The sequence below is a fragment of the Gopherus flavomarginatus genome, chromosome 1 (genome assembly GCF_025201925.1).
Source record: "Gopherus flavomarginatus isolate rGopFla2 chromosome 1, rGopFla2.mat.asm, whole genome shotgun sequence".
Taxonomy (NCBI): Eukaryota; Metazoa; Chordata; order Testudines; family Testudinidae; genus Gopherus; species Gopherus flavomarginatus.
The window spans coordinates 258743964-258766431 of NC_066617.1; the positions used below are offsets into that span (position 1 = coordinate 258743964).

Here is a 22468-nt window from a genome sequence, read left to right on the forward strand (position 1 = left end):
GGAATTTATGGGGTAGGGATGACTGTTGGTCACCTGAAAGGAGGGCAGTAGAGTTCAAACCGATAACCAGAGAGGCGAGAACAGGCATTGTGGGACACCTCCCAGAAGCCAATCACAGCGCTGTAATTGACTATTGTGTTCACACTGGCACCACAGGACTGCAGTCCCAGCGCAGAAAGTGGTCTCTCTCTCGTTGGGGTGGGCTTTTTTTAAAAGCGCTACAACCAGGCGGTTTCTGTTCATTAAGTGGCTTGACAGTGTGTGGACCTCAGGAGTTATAGTGCAGAAAGCTGCTTTACTGCACAGAAACTTGCCAATGCAGACAAGGCCTAAGTATAAGGGTCAGTAGGCTCTTTGATCAGAGGGTACAAGTTCTAAAAGGTCTTATCAACTGCTTCACCAGAGGGTGGGGCAAAACAGTTTCCTCTAAAAGAAACAAGGTAAGAAGAAAGGCCACTAGATGCCACCACAGTTGCTAAAGAGAGCTTCAACATTAAAGAGCAGAAATTCCAGAAGAGTTGGAACCAGATGAGAGAAGGGATCTAGCCCATTTGAACAAATCTTTTGAATTCATTCTACTTGGCAACAGTGCTTTCTTGTTGAGGGCTTATTGGATACCAACAGGAGTTTCTTGATCTCTTCCAAGAAGTGTCAGTCACTACCATAGAAATCCATGAGACCAGTCTCTGTGGTAGAGATCTTAACACTCCATAGGCTACTTTGCCACACTACTGTAACAGGTCCTGACAAAAGATAAAAGAGCCAGCAGATGTGAGCACTAGGTATATTGCGTCCAAGCTAGTGTGATCAATCATGCTGTCAGTCTTGATAAATATTCCCAAGGACACTGGGGATCAGAGAGAAGACTTCATCCCAGTTCAAGACAGATGTTTGTCACAGACTGTGTCCCCGCTGATGCTCTCAAGCAGAATAGCAGATAAAGCATTCCAACTTGTAGTTGACCCCCAATAGGCAAAACTTAAAATGTGCCACCTAGGTTTTTAAATGACCATACGTACTGGTTGGCACCTTTCCACTGAGGTGTGGTCTGTGTTTGTTCGGGTTTTTTTTTTTGGAGGGGGGTAAATTTACCCTCCATTACGTGAAAAGCCAAAAGGAAATCAGTTCTGGAGGCTCCACTTCTACCAATGGATTACCAAGGGAGGCTGGGCTTCCTCCTACCTGTTCATTTAGTACATATTAACCATTTTGTCTGTAAGAATTTGACCCAATTTCTCACCAACCTGAGGGAAAAACATTTTGAGGGCCAATTTTATGGCCCCCAGTTCAAGATATTTATACAGAGATTTGTCTTTTGAGGAAAAGATAATTCTTTTTCTCCATTTGAATAATGTGGGAGCACCTTCCCTTAGTATAAAAATAAAGATACATTTTCTAACTAGTCAGCGCTTCAAAGGAGCCTCGCCATCCTAAATTTAAAGCATCCTTTCCTAGGGAACCAAGGGAACAAATGGGATCCCCTCTCAGCATGTTTTCGGGACAAGTCAATAGCAAAAGAATCTTTCATATGTTGTAGGATGGGGGAAGAGACACTTATCTCCCTAAAAGGCATATATGGCAAGTAAGTCTGATTTATCCATTTTTGCAAGAGTCTGATCTTCTCCCAAATGCTAAAGATGACATTCTCTTCTTTACAGGCATTACTGCCTAGTAAGGGCTGAACCATTTTCGTCACATTGGCAAGACAAACTTCTGCTATGTGATTTATCAATTCTGTTATAGAGAGAAACTTTAGCATTCATGAATGGTGTGTGTTTGACAGCTATTGAGACTAAAGAAAAATAAAATACTCTCCCCCCAAAAAACATATTTAAAAGCTTCTGGATATTAGCAGAATATCTTGTTTTGATTAAATGAAGGTTTCAACCTTCTGTTATTGCATGTTTTTCCCTCTCCTCTGCATGAAATAGTTGCAACAGAAGGAGTATTTAGGAAAAAAAAAACGAAGTACTTTCTCCCCTCTTCTTCCAGAGAATGTGCATATTCACTAGGGTGGGAGCTGAAGGGAGCTTGCAGTTAAATAATTCCATACGTGAAAAAGTGTTACTTTATTTAGTAATTGACATTTTCTATTCAAAGTCCACACACTAAAATTTACTAAAATTAAGCAAAATGATATTTTGCAGCTCACAAATAGGATTTACATAGCAGGAACCATACCTGGTTATACTGTAGCTAGAAATATAGTTTTTGTTCTATTCAAAGTCCACACACTAAAATTTACTAAAATTAAGCAAAATGATATTTTGCAGCTCACAAATAGGATTTACATAGCAGGAACCATACCTGGTTATACTGTAGCTAGAAATATAGTTTTTGTTCTATTCAAAGTCCACACACTAAAATTTACTAAAATTAAGCAAAATGATATTTTGCAGCTCACAAATAGGACTTACATAGCAGGAACCATACCTGGTTATACTGTAGCTAGAAATATAGTTTTTGTTCCATTTAAAATAGGTTTTAAGGACCTTCTTGTTTATAAAATATTTTCTAGTTGTATACCAATACTGCCACCTACTGGTATAGCAGCTGCAAGTGCCTGTCTCAAATCTTAAGAGACACATTGCTTGAATTAATCTATAGGCTAACCAGGTAATTTCACGTTACCACAATGAAACAGGGTGATTAGTTCTCTTCCTTTTCACCCATGTGAAACAAACTGATTTTATGGTCATCCCAAATTCGGGCGGGTGGGGGACACGATTACAATTAAACAGTATCTCACCAAGCATTTAAATATGCCTCCAGAATTAATTTTTTCTGAATGTAATAATGAAGACAAAAATAAAGCAAACTTTCTTCAAAGTTAAACACTTCCAAACAGCAAAGCTGTGTGAAACTATTTGCCAATTCTTTTCTGATGGGATGGCTCCTCTTACACCAGTGCAACAGGTTGGATACACTTGAGAAAGTTCAGTATTTTTCACTATCATTTTCTAGTAGACACTTTCCCTTTCCCCTGAAAACTGGACTCTGATTATTATTCAACCCCCTCCCCCTCACACACACACACTGTTAAGATAAAGAAGTAGGGAGATAAGAAACTTCAAGGTTTTACACACACACACAGGCATGTTGCAGTTATTCCCAAGCCAAGCATTATAAATCCATGAAATTCAGAGTTAAGTTTACACTTTAAAGAAATCCAAACAAGTTAAAGAAAGAATACAACTAAGCCACCCAAACATGTTTAGCTCTGCCCTGTAGTGACATCATACAATGTAGTCAAACAATTACGAGTATGGCAGTTTAGTGTTTGTGGTCCAAGATAAAAATCTTGTCTTTCTAAAGATCAGTTTAGTTTGCCCCCACAACACATTACTACAGAACAAAGTTAGAGTACGTTTCTTACCTTAACATGTTTGGATTTCTTTTAAATGCAAACTTAAATCTCAATGTTTGGTTTTGGAAGAATTACAGTATTCTTCTGTTTTATTCTTAAACTGATACATATTCTCAACCTTAATTCCATTTTAACTGTTTGAGTGTCTAGGAACTTTACTTTTTAATTACAATTTCATACATGAACACTAAACAATAAACCCAATGAATTATACCATGCAATGTTTCTGACTGATTAAAAAAAAGTTGATACAAAGTTTTAACTTTTAAGGGCAGATTCACCATACAGTAAAGCAGTAAATTTAAATTTATGGAGATATCCTATCTCCTAGAACTGGAAGGGAGGTCATCGAGTCCAGCCCCCTACCTTCACTAGCAGGACCAAGCACTGATTTTGCCCCAGATCCCTAAGTGGCCCCTCAAGGACTGAATTCACAATGCTGGGTTTAGCAGGCCAATGCTCAAACCACTGAGCTATCCCTCCCCTCTAGTATAAAGCTGTAAGAACATACCAGCCAGTTAAGCTGAGTTCACAGATGCTTTGCACTACCAACACAACACAAAGCAGGTGAAAACCCACTGATGAAATTACCCTTTTACTCGCAATTGAATTATTTGTTTTGACAGCGTTAGTGAGCCCTGTGGTAGGTGAAAGGGGAACACGGAAAGCCTGTTCCCTGAGTCCCAATGTCTCTGTGCTGCAAGGACTCCCCTGCACTCTTGCCCAAGTTACCCTGGTAGCGCTGTCTCAATACACAGTGAAACCAAGGCCTAAGTGTCATGGGAAATCTTTCTGCCACCAATGCTTAAGATAGCATACAGTCCCAGAATCTTTAGAGCAGTTACAGTTGGGCTAAATAATCTACCAGTGGGTATGGCTACACTTGACATTTCAAAAGCGCTTTGAAGTGTGAGTGTGGTCGGAGAGCGAGCGCTGGGAGAGAGCTCTCCCAGAGCTGCACGTAAACCACATCCCTTATAGGTGTAGCTTGCACTGCGGCACTGATTACACTGAGGCTTTACAGCGCTGTATCTTGCAGCGCTCAGGGGGGTGTTTTTTCACACCCCTGAGCGTGAAAGTTGCAGCGCTGTAAAGCACCAGTGTAGCCATGGCCAGTGAGAACTTTTGACACATTTCCAATCTCCCTTCTACAAGAGTTGTTACAAATCAACAGAACTGTTGCATTCAACTTAGCTTTAAAGGAAGCCCGGTGAATGGTTGCTTTACCTTTAATGTCACAATGGCCCAACTTGTTGATCAAAGACCACCTCTAGCCTGCATAACCGTAACAACTGGATAAAACAATCATTAATAAAAAAAGGACTTTGTTACTATTAACTGTTGTTCAAGAGTTGTGTCTATGCAGTCACATTAAAAGGATATGGTGCCTGTCTATGAGCTGTGGAATCATGTAGAAGAGCAGTGTCCAATAGAGGGGAAAGGGAGCTCAAGAACATTTTTGTGCTAAGATGACACCATCAGATCAGTCTATAAGAAAGAGTGCTCCCCCATCTCAGTTTCTTTTCCCTAGTCTATAGCATCTGGAAATAGAAAACCCCAAGGCAGAGATGAAGATTTGGGGGAGGTGGGAAAAGAAGGGGTAGCAAGTAGGGATGTAAGAGTTTAACCAGATAACTGATAAGCTTGATGCTTATTGGTTTCTGTTAATGGTTAAACTCCACCCGGCTGCCACCCAGTTGCCTCCCAGCAGCCAGGGATCCTGGTGGACATGGGACCAGCCGCCAGGGAACCTAGGCGTCTCAGGATGCCGGTTCACAGCAGAGACCCAGGTGCTCTATGCCAACAGAAGACCACCTCCAATTAAACCACTCCCAACAGGCAGAGTAGCTACATCTAAGAGTGTTAAGGGTTGTGGGAGAAGGCAGGGAATAGACAAATGCCCTTCATTTAGTTTTTAAAAAAAATTCTGAAATGATGCGGAATGTGACGTTGACATGAAATGAGAAATAAAGAAGGAAATGGCTGAAATGAAATTACTATAACGGTGACTGCAGAACTGGTTGAAAGACCATACTCAGGAGTTGCTATTAATTGTCCACTGTCAAACTGTGAAGGTGTATCTAAATGGTAAGTGCTAGGTCCAGTATCACTCAAAATTTTCATTAGTGGCTTGGATAATGGAGTGGAGAGTACGTTTATAAAATTGGCAGATGACACCAAGCTGGGAAGGGTTGCTAGCACTTCGCAGGATAAGATTAGAATTCAAACAGATATGACAAATTAGAGTCTTGGTCTGAAACGAAAAGATGAAATTCAATAAAGACAAGTGCAAAGTACTTTACATCGGAAAGAAAAATCAAATGCACAACTACAAAATTGGGAATAACTGGCTAAATGGTAATACCGCAGAAAATGATATGGGAGTTACAGTGGATCATAAATTGAACACAAACAAACAATATGACACAGTTGCAAAAGAGGCTAGTATCATTCTGAGATGTATTAAAAGGACTGTCATATGTAAAATAAGACAGGTGACTGTCCCGATCTACTCAGCACTGGTGGGGCTTCAGTAGACATACTGTGTCCAATTCTGGGTGCCATACTTTAAGAAAGATATGGACAAACTGGAGAGAGACCAGAGGAGAGCAACAAAAATTATAAAAGGTTTATAAAACTAGACGTACAAGGAAAGGTTAGAAAACTGGACATGTTTCTTGAGAAAAGAAGACTGAGTGGAGACCTGATAGCCCTTAACTTGTTTGAAAACTATTATAAAGAAGACTGGTCGATTGTTCATGCTCACCGAAGGTAGGGCAAGAAGTATTGGGCTTAATCTGCAGCAAGGAACATTTAGGTTAGAGATTAGGAAAACCTTCTAATTATAAAAGGTAGTTAAACTCTGGAATAGGGAGGCTATGGAGTCTCCATCATTGCAGGTTTTAAGAACAGGTTACATAAACTCCTGTCAGTCATGGTCTAGGTTAACTTGGTCCTGCCTCAGTGCAGGGCATTGGACTCAAGGTCCCTTCCAGCCCTACATTTCTATGATTCTTGGTCAGATGCATCAGTTTCTGAAAGACCAGTTTGTAGTTGGATAGTATTCACCATCTTCCCAGTCAGCTCTCTGAATTGTTTTTGTTCATCCAGAGACTAGAAAGGAAACCTCCATCTGGTGCTCAGGTAAGGTACCACTGGTCTCCACAATCAGCGGAGGGAGTATCCATCTAATCAACATATACCTGGCCTCTCTTCCTGCAGAGGCAGAGCCTCTGGTACTGGTATTAATGATTCCACTGACAGTGCTGGGCATACAGAACACACATGCACTCTCAACGAAAATGGCACCTGGGGTAGGATTGGCACCAGGCAAATTCCCCATGCTGGCATCTCTAGTGCCAAGAAGGGTATCAATGCTGATGTTAACACTGGTGTTGTGCTGCGTTTGGTGGCATTTAAGAGATTCGTCATGGACTTCTCTATGTAGGACCACAGGAGAAACTGAAGAGGGCTCTGCATGTCTTTCCATGCCAAAGGATTCTTTGGCAAAGGCAAACAACTGAGCACTCTGCAGTAGGCTGGCAGAACATGCACAGCTGGTGTTATGGGAGAATTCAACTTGACATTATGGCAGTCAGTCATTTTTTGTGTCCAGCCACTACTAACTTAAAACCAAATACCACCTAGCCAGGAATCATCATTAGGGCTCTGAGAGGCAAGCCCAAATAACTGCATGATTGCAGTTTTGCTAAAAAGACTAGGAGGATGGAACAGAGTTAATGTACCATGAGAGTGGAAGGAATGTTTGGACAGCTGACCTTGGTTTTAAGTGCCCCAACATACAAGTTTTATTGTTATGACTAGAAATACTAGAAATGCTTTGATAAGAGATAATAAGTAAGTTGCTGAAACTAAGAGAATTGGTGACCTACTAGGTGTTACTATATTGATACACTGGGAGTTATGTGCTTTGTTTAAGGTAGCGATAAAAGGTTAAGCAAAAGACTTTGGAGCAGTCTGAGGGACCTTTTATTAGTGCAAAGAGCCACCACCTGAACTCCCCATCAGCTGGATGAAAGAAGGGGCCCCTGGAAGCTCGGCTGGTGATCACTTGAAACCATCACCTATAATGTTTGGGATGCTCAACCTATTTCTATAGCATATAGGGGTGTGTGTGTGTGTGTGTGTGTGTGTGTGTGTGTGTGTGTGTGTGTGTGTGTGTGTCCGCTTGAGACATAATTAAAAAGTAGTTTTACGTAAAAGAACTCTAGCTTGTATCTAAGACAGAAGAGCTGTGTCCCCACTGATTTATTCCTGACACCGTCTGCAGAGATACAATTAAGTTACCAGTGCTTTGGGTTCAGAAAGCTCAGAGTAACACTGGTACTGAAGGAATTCAGTGTTCCTCCAGGATGTTCCTGACTGAAGTTGGTGACAAATACCAATATGCACAGTCAAGCAGCTGAGACACAGCCGACAGCTTCAATAGGAATTCTTCAAAGGGGAAAGTGGATTGTCACATTCCAGGGTGCAATCTAGATCAGTGAAAGGTTGTCACCGCCTGGCCTGCAACCTTGCTTACCTTGCTATGCTTTGCTGTTGTAGCTCCCCACCTGGGCTACTCAAATGGTCCACCAGCATGTAAGTCACACCTTGAGTGTCTGTATAGCTGTAGTCCTGGTCCAGTAGCTCTGATCCCAGCAGCATGTCAGCAACGCTCTAGTCACACCTTGGCTTCCATCAGCTTTGGCTGCTACTTGCAGGGTGACCCCAACACACTCCCAGTTCCAAATTTTCCCAAAACATGTGTTCTGCACTGATCAGCCCTCTTCTGGGAAAGTGTCTCTAAAGGAAACATGTCAGTGGCAGAGAAGGAAAACAATGCTGCCTCCTCCTCGGACTCGAGTTTGAATACTTTCTTCTCATTTTCCTCAGAGCAGGGTCACAGAGAGATATGGAAAACTTTTTTTGGTCACCAAGTTGACTAATGGCACCAAAGGACTCTTCAGTGCAGATATACGCTTTGGTGCCAGTGCACGCTGCCCAGGTGAAGCCTGCAGCTCCAGACAGTACAGGATAGGAAGCTTGGCCACTGTAGGCATTGGCCTTCAGGAGCTGGACCTCAGGCTCAACAATGAGGGAGACAAGTCAAGAGCAGCTCGATGTGTCTGAAGAGGCTTTACAGAAGACCTTGGCAAAGAACCAGAAGTCAAATCTCCCACAGGAGTATCAACTGGAAGCTTACTAAAGCAAAATGAACTTGCACCCTGAGATGCCCCTCATTCCTCAGTCAAGGAATAAAAGCATAGCAAAATTGTGCACTGAGATACTATGTGCAATTCTTCCAGGCACAGAAGACACCAAACATGTCTCTGTCTCAGAGAAGATAACTGAGTGGGTTCCATCTCTTTTGAACCCTCTATGGGGTTCAGGACCTGCCATGATTTTGGGGATAACCCAAGGTTAATTGTCCCAAGTAACCTAACACTAACAAAAGCTTGTTTTCTTTGAATAGTTCCTAACTAGTCTCATGAACAGGAAAGGTATTTCCATTAGCTCTCTGTGGCAACAAAGAAGGAACTGAGGGGGGGGGGGTGCGGTGGGGGGGGAGGAAGAGTGCGCACTCCCATATACAGGTGGAGCTAATGACATCATCCTAGCACAAAAGTGCTCCTGCCCTTTGCGCTCAGCAGACACTGCTTTTCTATACAGCTGCACAGCATAACACCAGAGGCATCATATCTCATGAGTGTGAATGCACAGAGGCCTTCAAAGAATAAGCCAATTTATGGAGCCAAAATACTGAAGCCACGTGAATATTGCTGGTTGTAACATGATAAATCTGAATCTGCTATTGAACACATAAATGCCAAACATATAGATCTTATATTTTGACAACTGTGCCTCTGAAGATCCAGATCTTCAAATCTGTCAGCTCTAAGGATAACTTTTTGGACATAAACAGCAATATTGCCTTCCACTGCTGCAAGCTCCATCAAGCATCTTCTAGCCTCTGCAAAGCCTTAAACTCGAGATTTTTTTTGTGTCTCAAGGAGAGGCTCAGAGTCTTCAGCTGCAATGGTGATTACAATCATATTTCCGTGATAGACTTACTCATAAATTATCCTTAAAAATGCTTATAACTTGAGCTACATCACTCCCTCATTCAGTTTTTTGCAATACAATTCAAACTGGTGACAGGCAAAATATAATTTTTGATCATTTTTTCTATGCTTTGGCCTGACTAGTAACTTAGTTTATACAGAAGATATTCCAAAATAGTTCACTGTTGCAACAAAGGCAACATCAACTGAAGGGGTCCTCTGGGACTTAAATAATAAGATCTGAAAAGGTCTTTCAAAATACATTTCAACTGTTTACATAATCTCGAGATCCTGAATATCAAGTTTCAAATTTATTGTTGATGCAGTGCACAAACACGAATAGTTTCTTGTTTAAAGTTGGCCTTCATACCACTTAAACAGTTCATATTCACTGTCACACAATCTAAATTCAGAGCAACTAGTTTTGACTTGAGTTATTCAATCTTGTTACCTGCCATTCCTAAAGCAGTGGCGGGTACAATATGATCAGCTGTAGCAGAATCTGATGTGTACCAATTCTTGTTCAGCTACAGACTTGTCACTGGATCAGCCATCAAAATTCCAACAATAGTTTGATGTATTCCAGTCATTTTTCAATTTTTTTTTTTAAAGTCAGCTATAACAAAATACTAGAAAAAGCCCAAAATCAAATCAAACTGTAACCAATTTTACCCACTCAGTTTCAGTTGCCAAGCAAGACTATCACTTGTGTTCTGGCAAAGACAACTATCTTTGAACTATCTAACCGTGGTCTATAGTTTAGAAGGTTCTATTGCTCTGCTCTATCTTCTCTCTTCCTTACCATTAAGTCATCTCAGCCCTCTGAACCCTCCAGCTACCCTCCCCATCTGACTGGCAGATGTATGGCTGCACCTTAGAACTGAGGAAACTGGTCACTTTTTCATGAGGAGGTAGCATTCCTACTTGTCCTAGACTTCTGAACAACAGAACTTTTCCCAGCCTGGGTAGCGTCCACAACTTATACAACACAGAGCCCATGCCCAAAGTCTCACTGTCATAGGTTCATGTTTTCTCAAAGACATCCTTCATGAACTTCATGGTAGCTACAATAAATTTTGCATGCTAAAATGTAACAAATTTGAGGGATCAGGAGGTAAAGCTTTCAACAACAGACTCTGGGTACACCTTTTCATCATCACATTCCTCATGGAACCAGAATGGAGGAAAATCTGATAACACACTCAAAAGTAACAACTCATAATAAACACAAACAAGGATAGAGATATTACAGCCCAATAGGCATCTCTCAACGTTTTCAATCTAACACTGAGGATGGATTCCTGCTCACTGCAATCCATGGGAGTCTTTCCATCATCTTTAATGGGAGCTGGATGGGGCTCTTATATAATGATACAGTTTATATATTAGATAGTCAGTGAAAACAAACTCTTCTTCAGTACATGATATACAGTTTGATTTGAAATGCTCGTTTTAAAAAATACCTACCAAACCATAAGGTACAGATATCGTCAAAAATACAGCCCTGTAAAATTGTAACCTCCTTTGTCAATAGATCTTAAGATGTACCTGGATATTTTAGTGACAAAAATATTTACTTCTTTAAACTCCTGTTAACACTGTAGAGCAGGGGTAGGCAACCTGTGGCATGCAAGCCGATTTTCAGTGGCACTCACACTGCCCGAGTCCTGGCCACCGGTCTGGGGGGCTCTGCATTTTGTTTTAATTTTAAATGAAGCGTCTTAAAAACATTTTAAAAACCTTATTTCTTTTACATATAACAATAGTTTAGTTACATATTATAGACTTACAGAAAAAGACCTTCTAAAAATGTATTACTGGCCCTCGAAACCTTACAGTGAATAAATGAAGACTCAGCACATCATTTCTGAAAGGTTGCCAACCCTTGCTGTAGAGTGTATATAACAATGATCAAGTTTGCTGGATTTTATTCTAGCTCCTCTATAAAAAGAGCTATTAAACAAGTTCCAATAAACAGGGAAAGTTTTGCCTTCAATACACCCGTAACCCCACTGAGGAGAATGCACAGAATAACTAAGGGCACAATTTGGACTGCCGAATCTTATCGGTGGTGACACACAAGCCAGAAAGAACAAAGCCTGATTTTCAGACAGCAGGCAGAGTCTGCAGGGCTAGCACAAACTTGATTTAAAACTACTTAAACAGAGAAAATTTTATACAGAATTACATTTAAGGTACTGAAGTGAAGCCCTACTTATTTTCCAGTCACTTTTCAGTTGCCCTTGAAACTCAAAATAAACTTCTCCTTATTCTACTTTTTAAAAATACGATTCACAAATATCAAGAAAAATATACCAGCTCTGGGTGCTTTGTGCTACATGAACTAAAAAGTAAATGAAGAATTCAATGTATTATTCACTTCAATTTTAGGGATGGAGGGTCATGGCAGAAGAAAGTCTCACCTACCTAGATACAGACTGATAACTCTTTCTGCTTCATGTAAACAGCCCAGAGTACACTCTGCTGGCAATATCACATCTACCATGAAAAGCCACTAGGACCAGCCCAGAATGATAGGAGTATATAGAGATATTTTTAAAAATAAATATTTAATTCAAAGAAAGCCCTTGTTTTGTTTTCCAGGGTATAAAAATACGAAAAAACTATGAACTCATTACAATTAATGCTCTAAACCTACACTCACCAGTTTAGCTTTATACTCCTACTGACAAGTACAAGTACAAACGGAAGTGTTACAGAGAGAATCTACCTCAGAGAATCGGGGGGGTGGGGAGGGAGGGGAGAAGGCGGGAGGAAATAAGGGAATCAAATTTCCTTTTCCCTTTGCTAGTTGAAGCATTCAGCACATAACATTGAACCAGTTTTGGTGTTTAGTATCCGAGATCATGTGTCACACGGAAATAGAATTTTACAGCCTATGAGAGTACAAAAATGTTTAGATCACTGCAGTAGTGAAGACTTAGACAATGCAGCTATTACCTAACTGAATTACCTAGTCAGGAAGATTTATATTAAGAACACTATCTCAGGCCTAAGCTGTACCTTGGACAAATCCCCATGGTAAATATTGGCAGCCAGCTACTACTGAGTGGCAAGTGCTTAGCCTAAACAGCCAGAGACCATTTAAATGGCGATTTGCACTAATCTATTTTCTCCAACTGATAAAATGCACTGGTGCAAATCATGGCTTACAGCACCTTTGCCTGCCTCGGCTAGATGTCTGTACCAGTTGTGACAAAGTTCCTCCGCTACCTTGGTGAGTCCTACGCTTATTTGGCAGATTTGCTCACCTCAGTGATTTTCCCACAGTCTGGGTCAACTCCTGTGTCTGATCAGGAGTTGGGAGGTTCGGGGGGAATTTGGGCCCACCCTCTACTCCGGGTTCCAGCCCAGGGCCCTGTGTATTGCAGCTGTCTATAGTGCCTCTTGTAACAGCTGCAGGACAGCTACAATTTCCTGGGTTACTTCCCCATGGCCTCCTCCAAACACCGTCTTTATCCTCACCACAGGACCTTCCTCTTGGTGTCTGATAACACTTGTACTCCTTAGTCCTCCAGCAGCACACCCTCTCACTCTCAGCTCCTTGCGCCTCTTGCTCCCAGCTCCTCACACGCACTTCCTCTCCTCTGGCTCCCTCTGGCCTGACTGGAGTGAGCTCCTTTTTAAACCCAAGTGCCCTGATTAGCCTGCCTTGATTGGCTGCAGGTGTTCTAATCAGCCTGTCGGCCTTAATTGGTTCTAGCAGGTTCCTATTACTCTAGTGCAGCCCCTGCTCTGGTCACTCAGGGAACAGAAAACTACTCATCCAGTGACCAGTATATTTGCCCTCTACCAGACTCCTGTACCCCACTGGCCTGGGTCTGTCACACAGTGCAGCTACACTAATGACTGGCCACCTATGGAATGCCAGCTGAACCACCAATGAACTTTACACAGTTGCAGCCATAGTAAATCTTCAGAACTGATTAGAGTATAAAAATGAGCTAGAAGAAAAGCTTTATAAAAAACTGTGCTAAGGAAGCAGTTGTCAAGGTCTTCTACTACCCATAACACACTTAAGTACACCTCTACCTCAACATAACACGACCCGATATAACACAAAGTCAGATATAACGCGGTAAAGCAGTGCTCGGGGGGGGGGGGGGGGGACGGCAGAGCTGCGCACTCCAGTGGATCAAAGAAAGTTCTATATAACGCAGTTTCACCTATAATAGGGTAAGATTTTTTGGCTCCCGAGGACAGCATTATATCAAGGTAGAGGTGTATATCCAAGGCCAAACCTGAAAGTATCTTTCTGATAAAGTATTTTCTTACCTTTTCCAGGACTAAGGTTTTGGTCTATAAAAACCTTAAGCTCTCCATTGGCTTCGATTAGTCCAGCCTAGTAGAGAAAAAAAAAAATTTACATTTACAGTATCTGCAGAAGGCTGTAAGTTCTTTACTATTAATTTTAAAAGATCTAATGTAATTTGTTAAGACTTCCCCAACCCAAGTTTCCAAATTACAATTGCAACTAAATAACTATCGTATCTCCACCTCAAAATGGCTAACAAAGTATGTAGTAAATAAAATTTTGTGGAAAACATTTGTTCTTTAAAATACTTAAATAGCATACTAACAACTATACTGGTGACATATTTCACAAAAAAAAAAATCACTAAGGCCATCCCACAAGAAAACAAAGCAGGGAGACAGAAAAACAGATTTCTACATCATTATTCAGAATGCTTATAAAATTGTCAGTAAAATTAAAGCAAGCCTTGAATTAAGAATAAATGTCGTAAGTATACATATATGTGCTGCTTCTTAATGATCAATAAACCTCAACTTCCTGAACTGAGTAACTACTAAACAGGTTAGTAGCCAGGCCCCACCTGGCAACAGCTGGTAGAAAAGGACAAAAACGAGGAGTTCAGTGGCACCTTAAAAACTAACAGATTTATTTGGGTATAAACTTTCATGGGTAAAAACCCCACTTCTTCAGATGCAAGGAGTGAAAATTACAGATATAGGCATAAATATATATTATTGGCACATAAAGAGAAGGGAATTACCTTACAAGTGGAGAACCAATGTAAAAGGCCAATTCAGTCAGGGGGGATGTGGTCCACTCCCAATAACTGATGAGGAGGTGTCAATATCAAGAGAGGGGAAATTGCTTTTGTAGTGAGCCAGCCACACTCAGTCCCTATTCGAGCCCAAATTGATGGTGTTAAGTTTGCAAATGAATTGTAGCTCTGCAGTTTCTCTTAAGTCCGTTTTTGAAGGGGTTTTTTTTGTTGAAGAATGGCAACTAGGAGCGGGGGGGGGGGGGGAGGGTGCCAGGGAGCAGTGCCAGGGAGCTACAGGTGGGGAGATGGCACCCATAGCATCTGGGGAGGGGGCACTTGTCACCTGCAGCAGCCAGGATTTGCTGGGGGGCACCCCCTGTGGGGGCTCAGAGCTCCAGTCACTGCAAAGACTAGGAGCTCCAGGGTCTCCTGGTCACGCAGCAGCTGGGAGTGAGCTGCAAGGGACTCCACCCCTTGAGGCAGCTGGGAACTCCAGGGCCTCTGCTGGTTGACAGCTCCAGCCCCGCCACCCTGGGGCTGAAGTGGAAAATGTCATGGAAGCCACATATTCCATGATGTAAACTTAGACTTACTGAATAGTTTCGGACCCAGGACTCACCCCCTAGAGGACCGCATTAGACACGCCTTGCCAATTTGACACAAACCATTAGTAACTACTTTTTGACTATGGTCTTTCACCCAGTTGTGCATCCATCTTACAGTAATTTCATCTAGACCACAAGGTATATCATGTCTACTGCTTCCCCTTCTCCACTAGATCACTCATTCTATCAAAGAAGGAAATCAAGTTGGTTTGGGGTAATTTGTTCTTGACAAATCAACTCTGACTATCCCTTATAATCTTATTTACTCCTGGCGGAATTCTGCACCACTGTATGAATGAATAATTAATGAGCTGTCCATACTTTTAGTTTTCGCGCAGAAAAAAAGCTTCTGCTGAAAAGCTACTATAGTTCCACCTTTTTCCCCCCAAACAGAGGGTGCTATGGTGACAGAACACAGCAGCAGCTCCCAGACAGCTAGGGAAGAGAGAAAACCTGCTGAGCCTTCTTCGCAGCGGGCCTTTGAGTCTTCAGCTGAATGGAGTGCTTCATCCTTTCTGCTGCTAAAAACCTCCATCCCTTCAAAGGCTAGGTCCTCTAAAATAATTTGGTATGCCAGATGCTGGCAGCTATGAGGCCAGTCTCATCTTGACAAGAGACGGCTAACTGATGTCATGGCCATGTTGGATGCAGCAAGGGCCATCTATAACAGTTCTCACCTCCATCTGGCCCTCTTATGTCCTGTAGCTTGCATCTTCAACTGGAAAGTAGTGTCTCTGGAGGAACTTCATAACTTTTCCTCCCACATCCAACCAAGTAGGAAAAAGAGTGGCAGTATCTGCAAACGTCCCTTTGCCAGTTCCAGATACCATTGTTGATAGGGATGGTGCTCCTGTCGGAGGTTGTGGAGCTCAGTATGTCATAGAACTTTTGGACTTTTCCTGGATCACTATGTTTCAACATCCAATGTCTCTGATCTGCGACATGAGATCTTGGAATGCCCTGACGTCAACAACTGCCCTTGTAGGGGATGGTGTGTCTACCTCATCTGGCCAGAATGTTCACTTTAGATTGAGTCACAGGTTGCTGCTACCTCCTCACTGTTACAGTAGAATTGAGGCTACTAGCCCCTGATGGCAGAAAGTCTGTATGAGGAAGGGAAAGATGCATACTGGATGTACACCACGCTCTGACCTAAAGGGTCTGAACTCACCATTCAGAAGTCCAAACAGTGGACTGAGGAGACCAGTAGGGTGGCTTGGTAACAGCACACAAAATACTTATCTCTTCTACCACACAGCCTGTGCCAGCAACAGGGTGAAAAAATATTTTAAAATAATGATTTTTTTTATTTAAATCTGATTGTTTTGATAAAATGCTTCTTGAGAAAAAAAACCTATCTAAAGATAGTTGTAATTAAGATATCTTTGAGCTATAATGTATCTCATCATGGAATAGGGATTATAAATTCTAATTCTATAGTATGAGACAATATATTCATGGAATGCATAAGAAGAGTTTTGTAAATGAGTTACAAAAGTTTATGGATTAAGGACCCAATCTTATGGGGTTCCAGAGGCTTCTGTATAGATTATTTAGGTTAAACTTTCTATTTACCGAATAAGACTCAGTGCTCAGTCTAGAAGATACCATCAGAGATGCTTAGTTTTGCAGTTCTCAAAACTGTGGATTTGTGTCTCCAGAGATAACACGCTTGTTAAAAGAAAAAACGTTTAGTTATCTAACTAACCTACCACAACCCTCTTGCCCCTCTGCAAATTTGTGTGCACAGAGTCAATCCCTTATCTCTCTCTAAAAGTGCAAAGTTTCAAAAAGTTCACTTAATAGAAGATTGTTGGGGGCACAATAGATCTGGACAAGGAGAAGAAGTCTGGAGATAAATGTGAGAAGGGAGGAACAGGCAGTGGAAACAAAAGTGAAACTGTTTGAGCAGCATATTCCAGAAGTCTTGAGGTCTGAGTGTAGCCTTTGTTGATTTGAGATCTAGCATATCATTCTCTTACTAGAAGGGAAAACCTAGAATGGCAGGAGGCCATAAAGAGAGACCCAGTTTGGGAATATTTTAATGAAGTTCCTCTACCTGTGGCTAAGACAGGCATGCATGCAAAAATGCAAACAGTGAAACAAAGAAATGAAAGGCCCAGTTGCTCGAATGAAACAGTCATGAGAAGTGTTCCTTCTCATGAGGAAGCTGCGTTGAGGAGGACGATGAAAAGAACATGTCTGAACATACAGGACCTTCAGGTTGGTACATATTTTTATTTCATACTTTTTTCTTAAGGACTGCCTGTCTTCCTTCTGGATCATTCTTGAATTCTCATGTTTGAGATACAAATATAGTTGTTACTCTATGGTACTATCATTTTAGATGCAGTTGTGATAGCAGTTCTTCCATTTACAATTTAAAGTAGTACTGAGTGTAAGTGAATGCAATGAGTAATACTAAAGCAGCAGTATGGTGGTAATAATTAAAAAACTGCATTGACTTATTTTGTTTAGGAGAATCGATCCTCAACATACAGGATTCTGAAGACTGTCCACATTCAAGAGCACCATCATTTTCTATAGTTTCAGAGTTATCTGCCTAGGATAGTGTTTCAGTCACATCATGTATGTCACATAGCCACAGTGTATCACTCGTTGCAAAAAGAAAAAAAAATCTCCTTCATCCAGAAACAACCATAGATAAATTTGTAATCTGCTCTTACTTATCACAAAGGAGAGGCCACTGATGAAAAAACTGCCCCGTTGTTTATGCAACAAACTCTCCTTTCCGTATGATTGGGAACCCACACTTCATTAACATGATTCAGTCATTAAGACCAGGATACAGCCCACCCAACAGAGCAGATATCACAGACAAATTGCTGGATAAAGTGTATGAAAGAGAAATTGAGCAGTGTGCAAAAGGTCCAGAGGGTAAAATTGTTAACTTGAGTCTTGATGGGTGGAGCAATATCCACAATGATCCTGTTGTATGTGCTTGTGTGACAGCAGAAGAAATATCTTCCTTACAGAAACAACTGATACATCAGGAAATGCACACACAGGAGAATACTTACAAGTAGCAGCAGTAAAAGCTGTAACAAACTGTGAAAAAAAATTCAGAAGTCTAGTACACAGCTTGGTCACAGACAATGCTGCAAATGTGTCCAAGACAAGAAGAAATTGTTTAGAAGAGACCCAAGCTGATAACATACAGTTGCAGTGCTCATTTGATGCAACTTCTAGCCAAAGAATTCAGTGTTCCAGAAATAAAAGGCTAAATGTTGTTGAAATTGAAAAGTACTTCCATAACAACCACTTTGCAGCAGCTGCTCTGAAAAAAAGTGAGAGGAACCAAGCTAACTCTCCCACAAGATGTGCGATGGAACTCACTAGTGGACTGTTTTGAGCACTATATCAAGAACTTGCCTAATTCGATGATCATTTGTGAACAAAATCGTGAAAAAATAGATGGCACTATCACAGCCAAAGTTCTCAACATCGGGCTAAAGAGAAATGTTGAACACACGCTGAGTACTCTGAAGCCTATTTCTGTAGCTTTGAACAAAATGCAGGAAAATGACTGTTTTATTGCTGACGCTGTTGAAATCTTGAAGGAACTGAGTGAGATCTTAAAAAGAGAAATATACGACAGAGTTAAATTACAAGCATTAAAAAACAAATGAATAGGACGAACACTATCTCCAGGTCATTTTCTTGCAAATATTCTCAATACTCAGTACCAGGATCAAATCTTAACTGCTAAAGAAGAGGAGTTGCCTGTGATGGACATCCAGCAATCATCCCTCCATAATGCCAACTATAATAAACTTCAGAGCTAAGGGTGAACCGTTCAAGAAATATATGTTTGCCGATGATGTTTTAAAGAAAGTCACACCAGTGAACTGGTGGAAGTCACTTAAGCACTTGGATTCAGAGGCTGTTGAAGTGATAATCTCACTTTTAACAGCACTAGCTTCTTCTGCTGATGTAGAAAAAATATTTTCTTCCTTTGGACTAACTCATTCGAAACTGAGAAATAGTTTGGGACTTGAAAAAGCAGGAAAGCTCGTTTTTCTTTTCCAGATAGTGAACAAACAGAAAAATGAAGGTGAAGACAACTGAGTTGGCTGCAGAAGCCAATATTTTAAGTTTCTCATGTTGACCTGGCTGACACTGATTTATTTATTTTTTAATATTTCATTTAACTATTTTAGTTACAAACAATTTTAACAAAAACAATCCGATTTTAAAAAACTTGAATGTTTAAATTCAGTAATTCATATGCTTGTTTTGTTAAAATAGTATGTTTTCTGTTGAAGAAAAATATCCAGAATACATAAGGTGGTTGTTTTAGTTAAATAAAACAATTTAGATGTCTGTCTGGTGATGGCAAGAAAATCCTCTAAATATTAATGATTAGCCTCTGCTGAATTGCAGATAGTTCACCTCCCAATGACTTCATAAATATCTGCTTCAATTAACTTTGGTAAATGAAATAACTAAACTAGAGGTCGGCAACCTCTGGCATGCGGCTTGCCTGGATGCTTACCTTACTGGGTTGGGCCAGTTTGTTTACTTGCCACGTCGGCAGGTTCGTCAGACCGCAGCTCCCACTGGCCACAGTTCGCTGTCCCAGGCCAACTGGGGCGGTGGAAAGCAGTATGGGCAAGGGATGTGCTGGCCGCATCTTCCCGCCACCCCCATTGGCCCGGGACGGCGAACCGTGGCCAGTGGGAGCCGCAAACAGCCGAACCTGCCGACGCGGCAAGTAAACAAACTGGCCCAGCCCACTAAGGTGCTTACCCTGGTGAGCCGCTAGCCAGATGTTGCCGACCCCTGAACTAAACAATCATTCATTTTCTGATATAGCTGTAAAAGTAATCTGAAAAGTCTTCAAAATAAATCACTTTAAAAACAGTGTGTGTACCTTCTAAAAATGAAACCTACATCTATCTGAGTTGTGAAGAATATGTATTAAGGTTGTAACAACCAAACAAGAAAGCACTTTTATGCAGAAATCCATGATTAAATTGAGGTCTTCCCGACTAGTGATTTAAATCAAATCCACCCTGGCCAGCAACACTCCTATGGAGCCTCAAATGTAAATTAAAACTACTTCCACCCCTCCCTGGTGGAATCCCCAGGGACTGAAGAAGTACAAACGGACAGCCCTTTTTCAGGCATAAGTTCTCCTTTCCAAACATAGATGCTACAGCTGGTGCAGGAAGGCTGCAATTAAAACTCCCATATACCATCAGGAGTTAGTCAAGCTCAATTAATTGCTAACTGTCAATCAGATCTCCTTTGCACATGTGCAGTTTCCTAATGATTTCATTTATTTTATTTATTCATTTATTTAACTCAAATCAGGCAACTCTTCAGATAGCTTTTTATATCTGACTTGACTGAAGCTTGACTTCTAGAATATCACAAAAGAGAGTCAATTTTTCTGTAAGAATCTAGGACCATGATACCTCCTAGAACTTTGGCCTTTTAGACTATTCTTGAAGCTGTACTTATAGTTTAGAACTGCAGAAAGAAACTTATTGCTTTGATTACATCTTGCTCCTTATCCCCACCTTTTGAGCCATATTTGCATAGGCGCTGACTCTGTGGGTGCTCCAAAGCTAGAGCACCCATGAGGAAAAAATAGTGGGTGTACAGCACCCACTAGCGGCCACGCTCATCAGCACCTCCTGCCTGCCAGTGATCAGCTCTTCAGTGGCGTGCAGGAGGCACTGGAGGGGCGGGAGAGGAATGAGAGCAGTGTGTACTCAGGGGCAAAAACTAGCAGTCCAAGGGCCTTGGAGAAAAGGGTGGAGTGAGGCAGGGCCTTGGGCGGAGCAGGGATTAAGCAACCCTGAGGAAGCAAGAAAGTCGGTGCCTCTGCACACTTGTATTATCTAATTGCTCTGAAACTTTTGTTTCCACTGAAATCACTCTGCTCAGCAACAGCAAAGATTATACTGTCCATAGCCCACACAAAGTTAAATCACTGCCTTGTCTCTTTCTTTCACCAAAGAAAACTTCTAAGAGTCTACAGCTAAAATGCAGTGCAAATCATATTTCTAAGAGGTCAACAACCTCTTAAGATATTTTTAGGTTCTAAGATACATGTGGGCCAGTGGCCAATAACAGATCTCTCCGCTGGACAAGTTGCCAACAGCAAGAGTTTTCTTCTCTTGTAGGGAGCAGACAAATGAGCATAGAATCTCCTGTGTTCAGCCAAGACTACATAAAGAACTCAGTATCATGCAAGTGACTTAAGCACTTGGTCTGCTAGTCTAAGCAAGTATGAAGAGCAGGAGTGACAAGAGTTTCATTAACTCATTATACTGGGCTGCTCCTCCAAATTTCACTCCTTTACCGCTACTACACTGTTATTCTTGGGGGAATTCTGTGCCAAAAAAAATAAAAATTCTGCAACAAAAAATTAAAAATTATGCACACAATATTTTCAAATTCTGCAAAATTCTGCATATTTTTGTCAAAACAATATAATCACACCAGTTTTAACTTTTCTAAATCATTTATTTCAAAATATCTGTCAGCAAATATTCAGGAAATGCTTGACAAACAGATTTTTAATTAGGCATATTACTCAGAGTTCTGTATTAATAATTCATTTAAACTACAATACAGAACCATATTTCCCGCACTTCTCAGAAGCAATTCAAAGGCTTGAGGGAGTCAGGGGTAACGGAGGAGCTCAGGGAGAGGGAAGTAAATTGCTAGGGAGGAGCCTGGGTGTCAGCTTGGAGGGTGGTTAGGTATGGGTGGGAAAAGTATGGAACAATTTTTAAAATTTTTTTTTGGGGGTGGGGTGTTAGGGAGCTTCCCTCATGCAGCCCTAGCTGGCCCCTAACCTCTCCCATTCAGTCAGGTACATCTGCCTGTCCCCATGTGTTTCTTGCATCCCCATGTGTCCTTGCAGCCCCTGTCCACATGTCCCTCCACCTCCACTCAGACATCCACTCCTCACATCTCCATGTGGCCCTGCACTCCTCTTCCCATCCCCATGTGGCTCTGTGCACCCACCCAGCCATTACCCTGCCCCTATGGGTCCTTGTATCCCCTCCACCCGTTCCCATGTCTCTGTGCCTCCACCCAGCCACCCCACCCGTGTGTCCCTGCACCCTCATACGTTTCTGTGCCCCCATTCAGCCATCCCCATCCCTGTACCCTCTCCCCTGTCCCTATGTGTCTCTGCATCCCCACTCAGCCACCCCCTGTGCCTATGTGGCCCTGCACCTCCCTCCCCCATCACCACGTGGCCCTTTATCTCCACTCCCATTCACCCTCTGCCCCAGTCTGTCCTCCCACACTAGCCCTTATGAGTTCCTGTCCGACCCCCTAGCAGCCTCATTCCATCTGCCTTCCCATAGCCCATTTCCTGATCCGGCCTGATGGGACCTGTGAAGAAGACAGACA

General features: G+C 41.7%; 1 protein-coding gene across 9 annotated transcripts in view; it reads right to left on the minus strand.

The window, feature by feature from the left end:
* The window catches only part of TFDP1 (transcription factor Dp-1), a 141750-nt gene that overhangs the window by 100827 nt on the left and 18455 nt on the right, over window positions 1–22468 (minus strand). For all 9 annotated transcript variants that reach the window (XR_007773909.1, XM_050949915.1, XM_050949933.1 and 6 more), the window contains exon 3: window positions 13729–13795. Coding sequence is in view for 8 of the 9 variants with exons in the window: in XM_050949915.1 (XP_050805872.1) it covers window positions 13729–13795 (67 nt within the window). In the remaining variant the exon portion in view is untranslated. The remainder of the gene's footprint in view (window positions 1–13728; window positions 13796–22468) is intronic.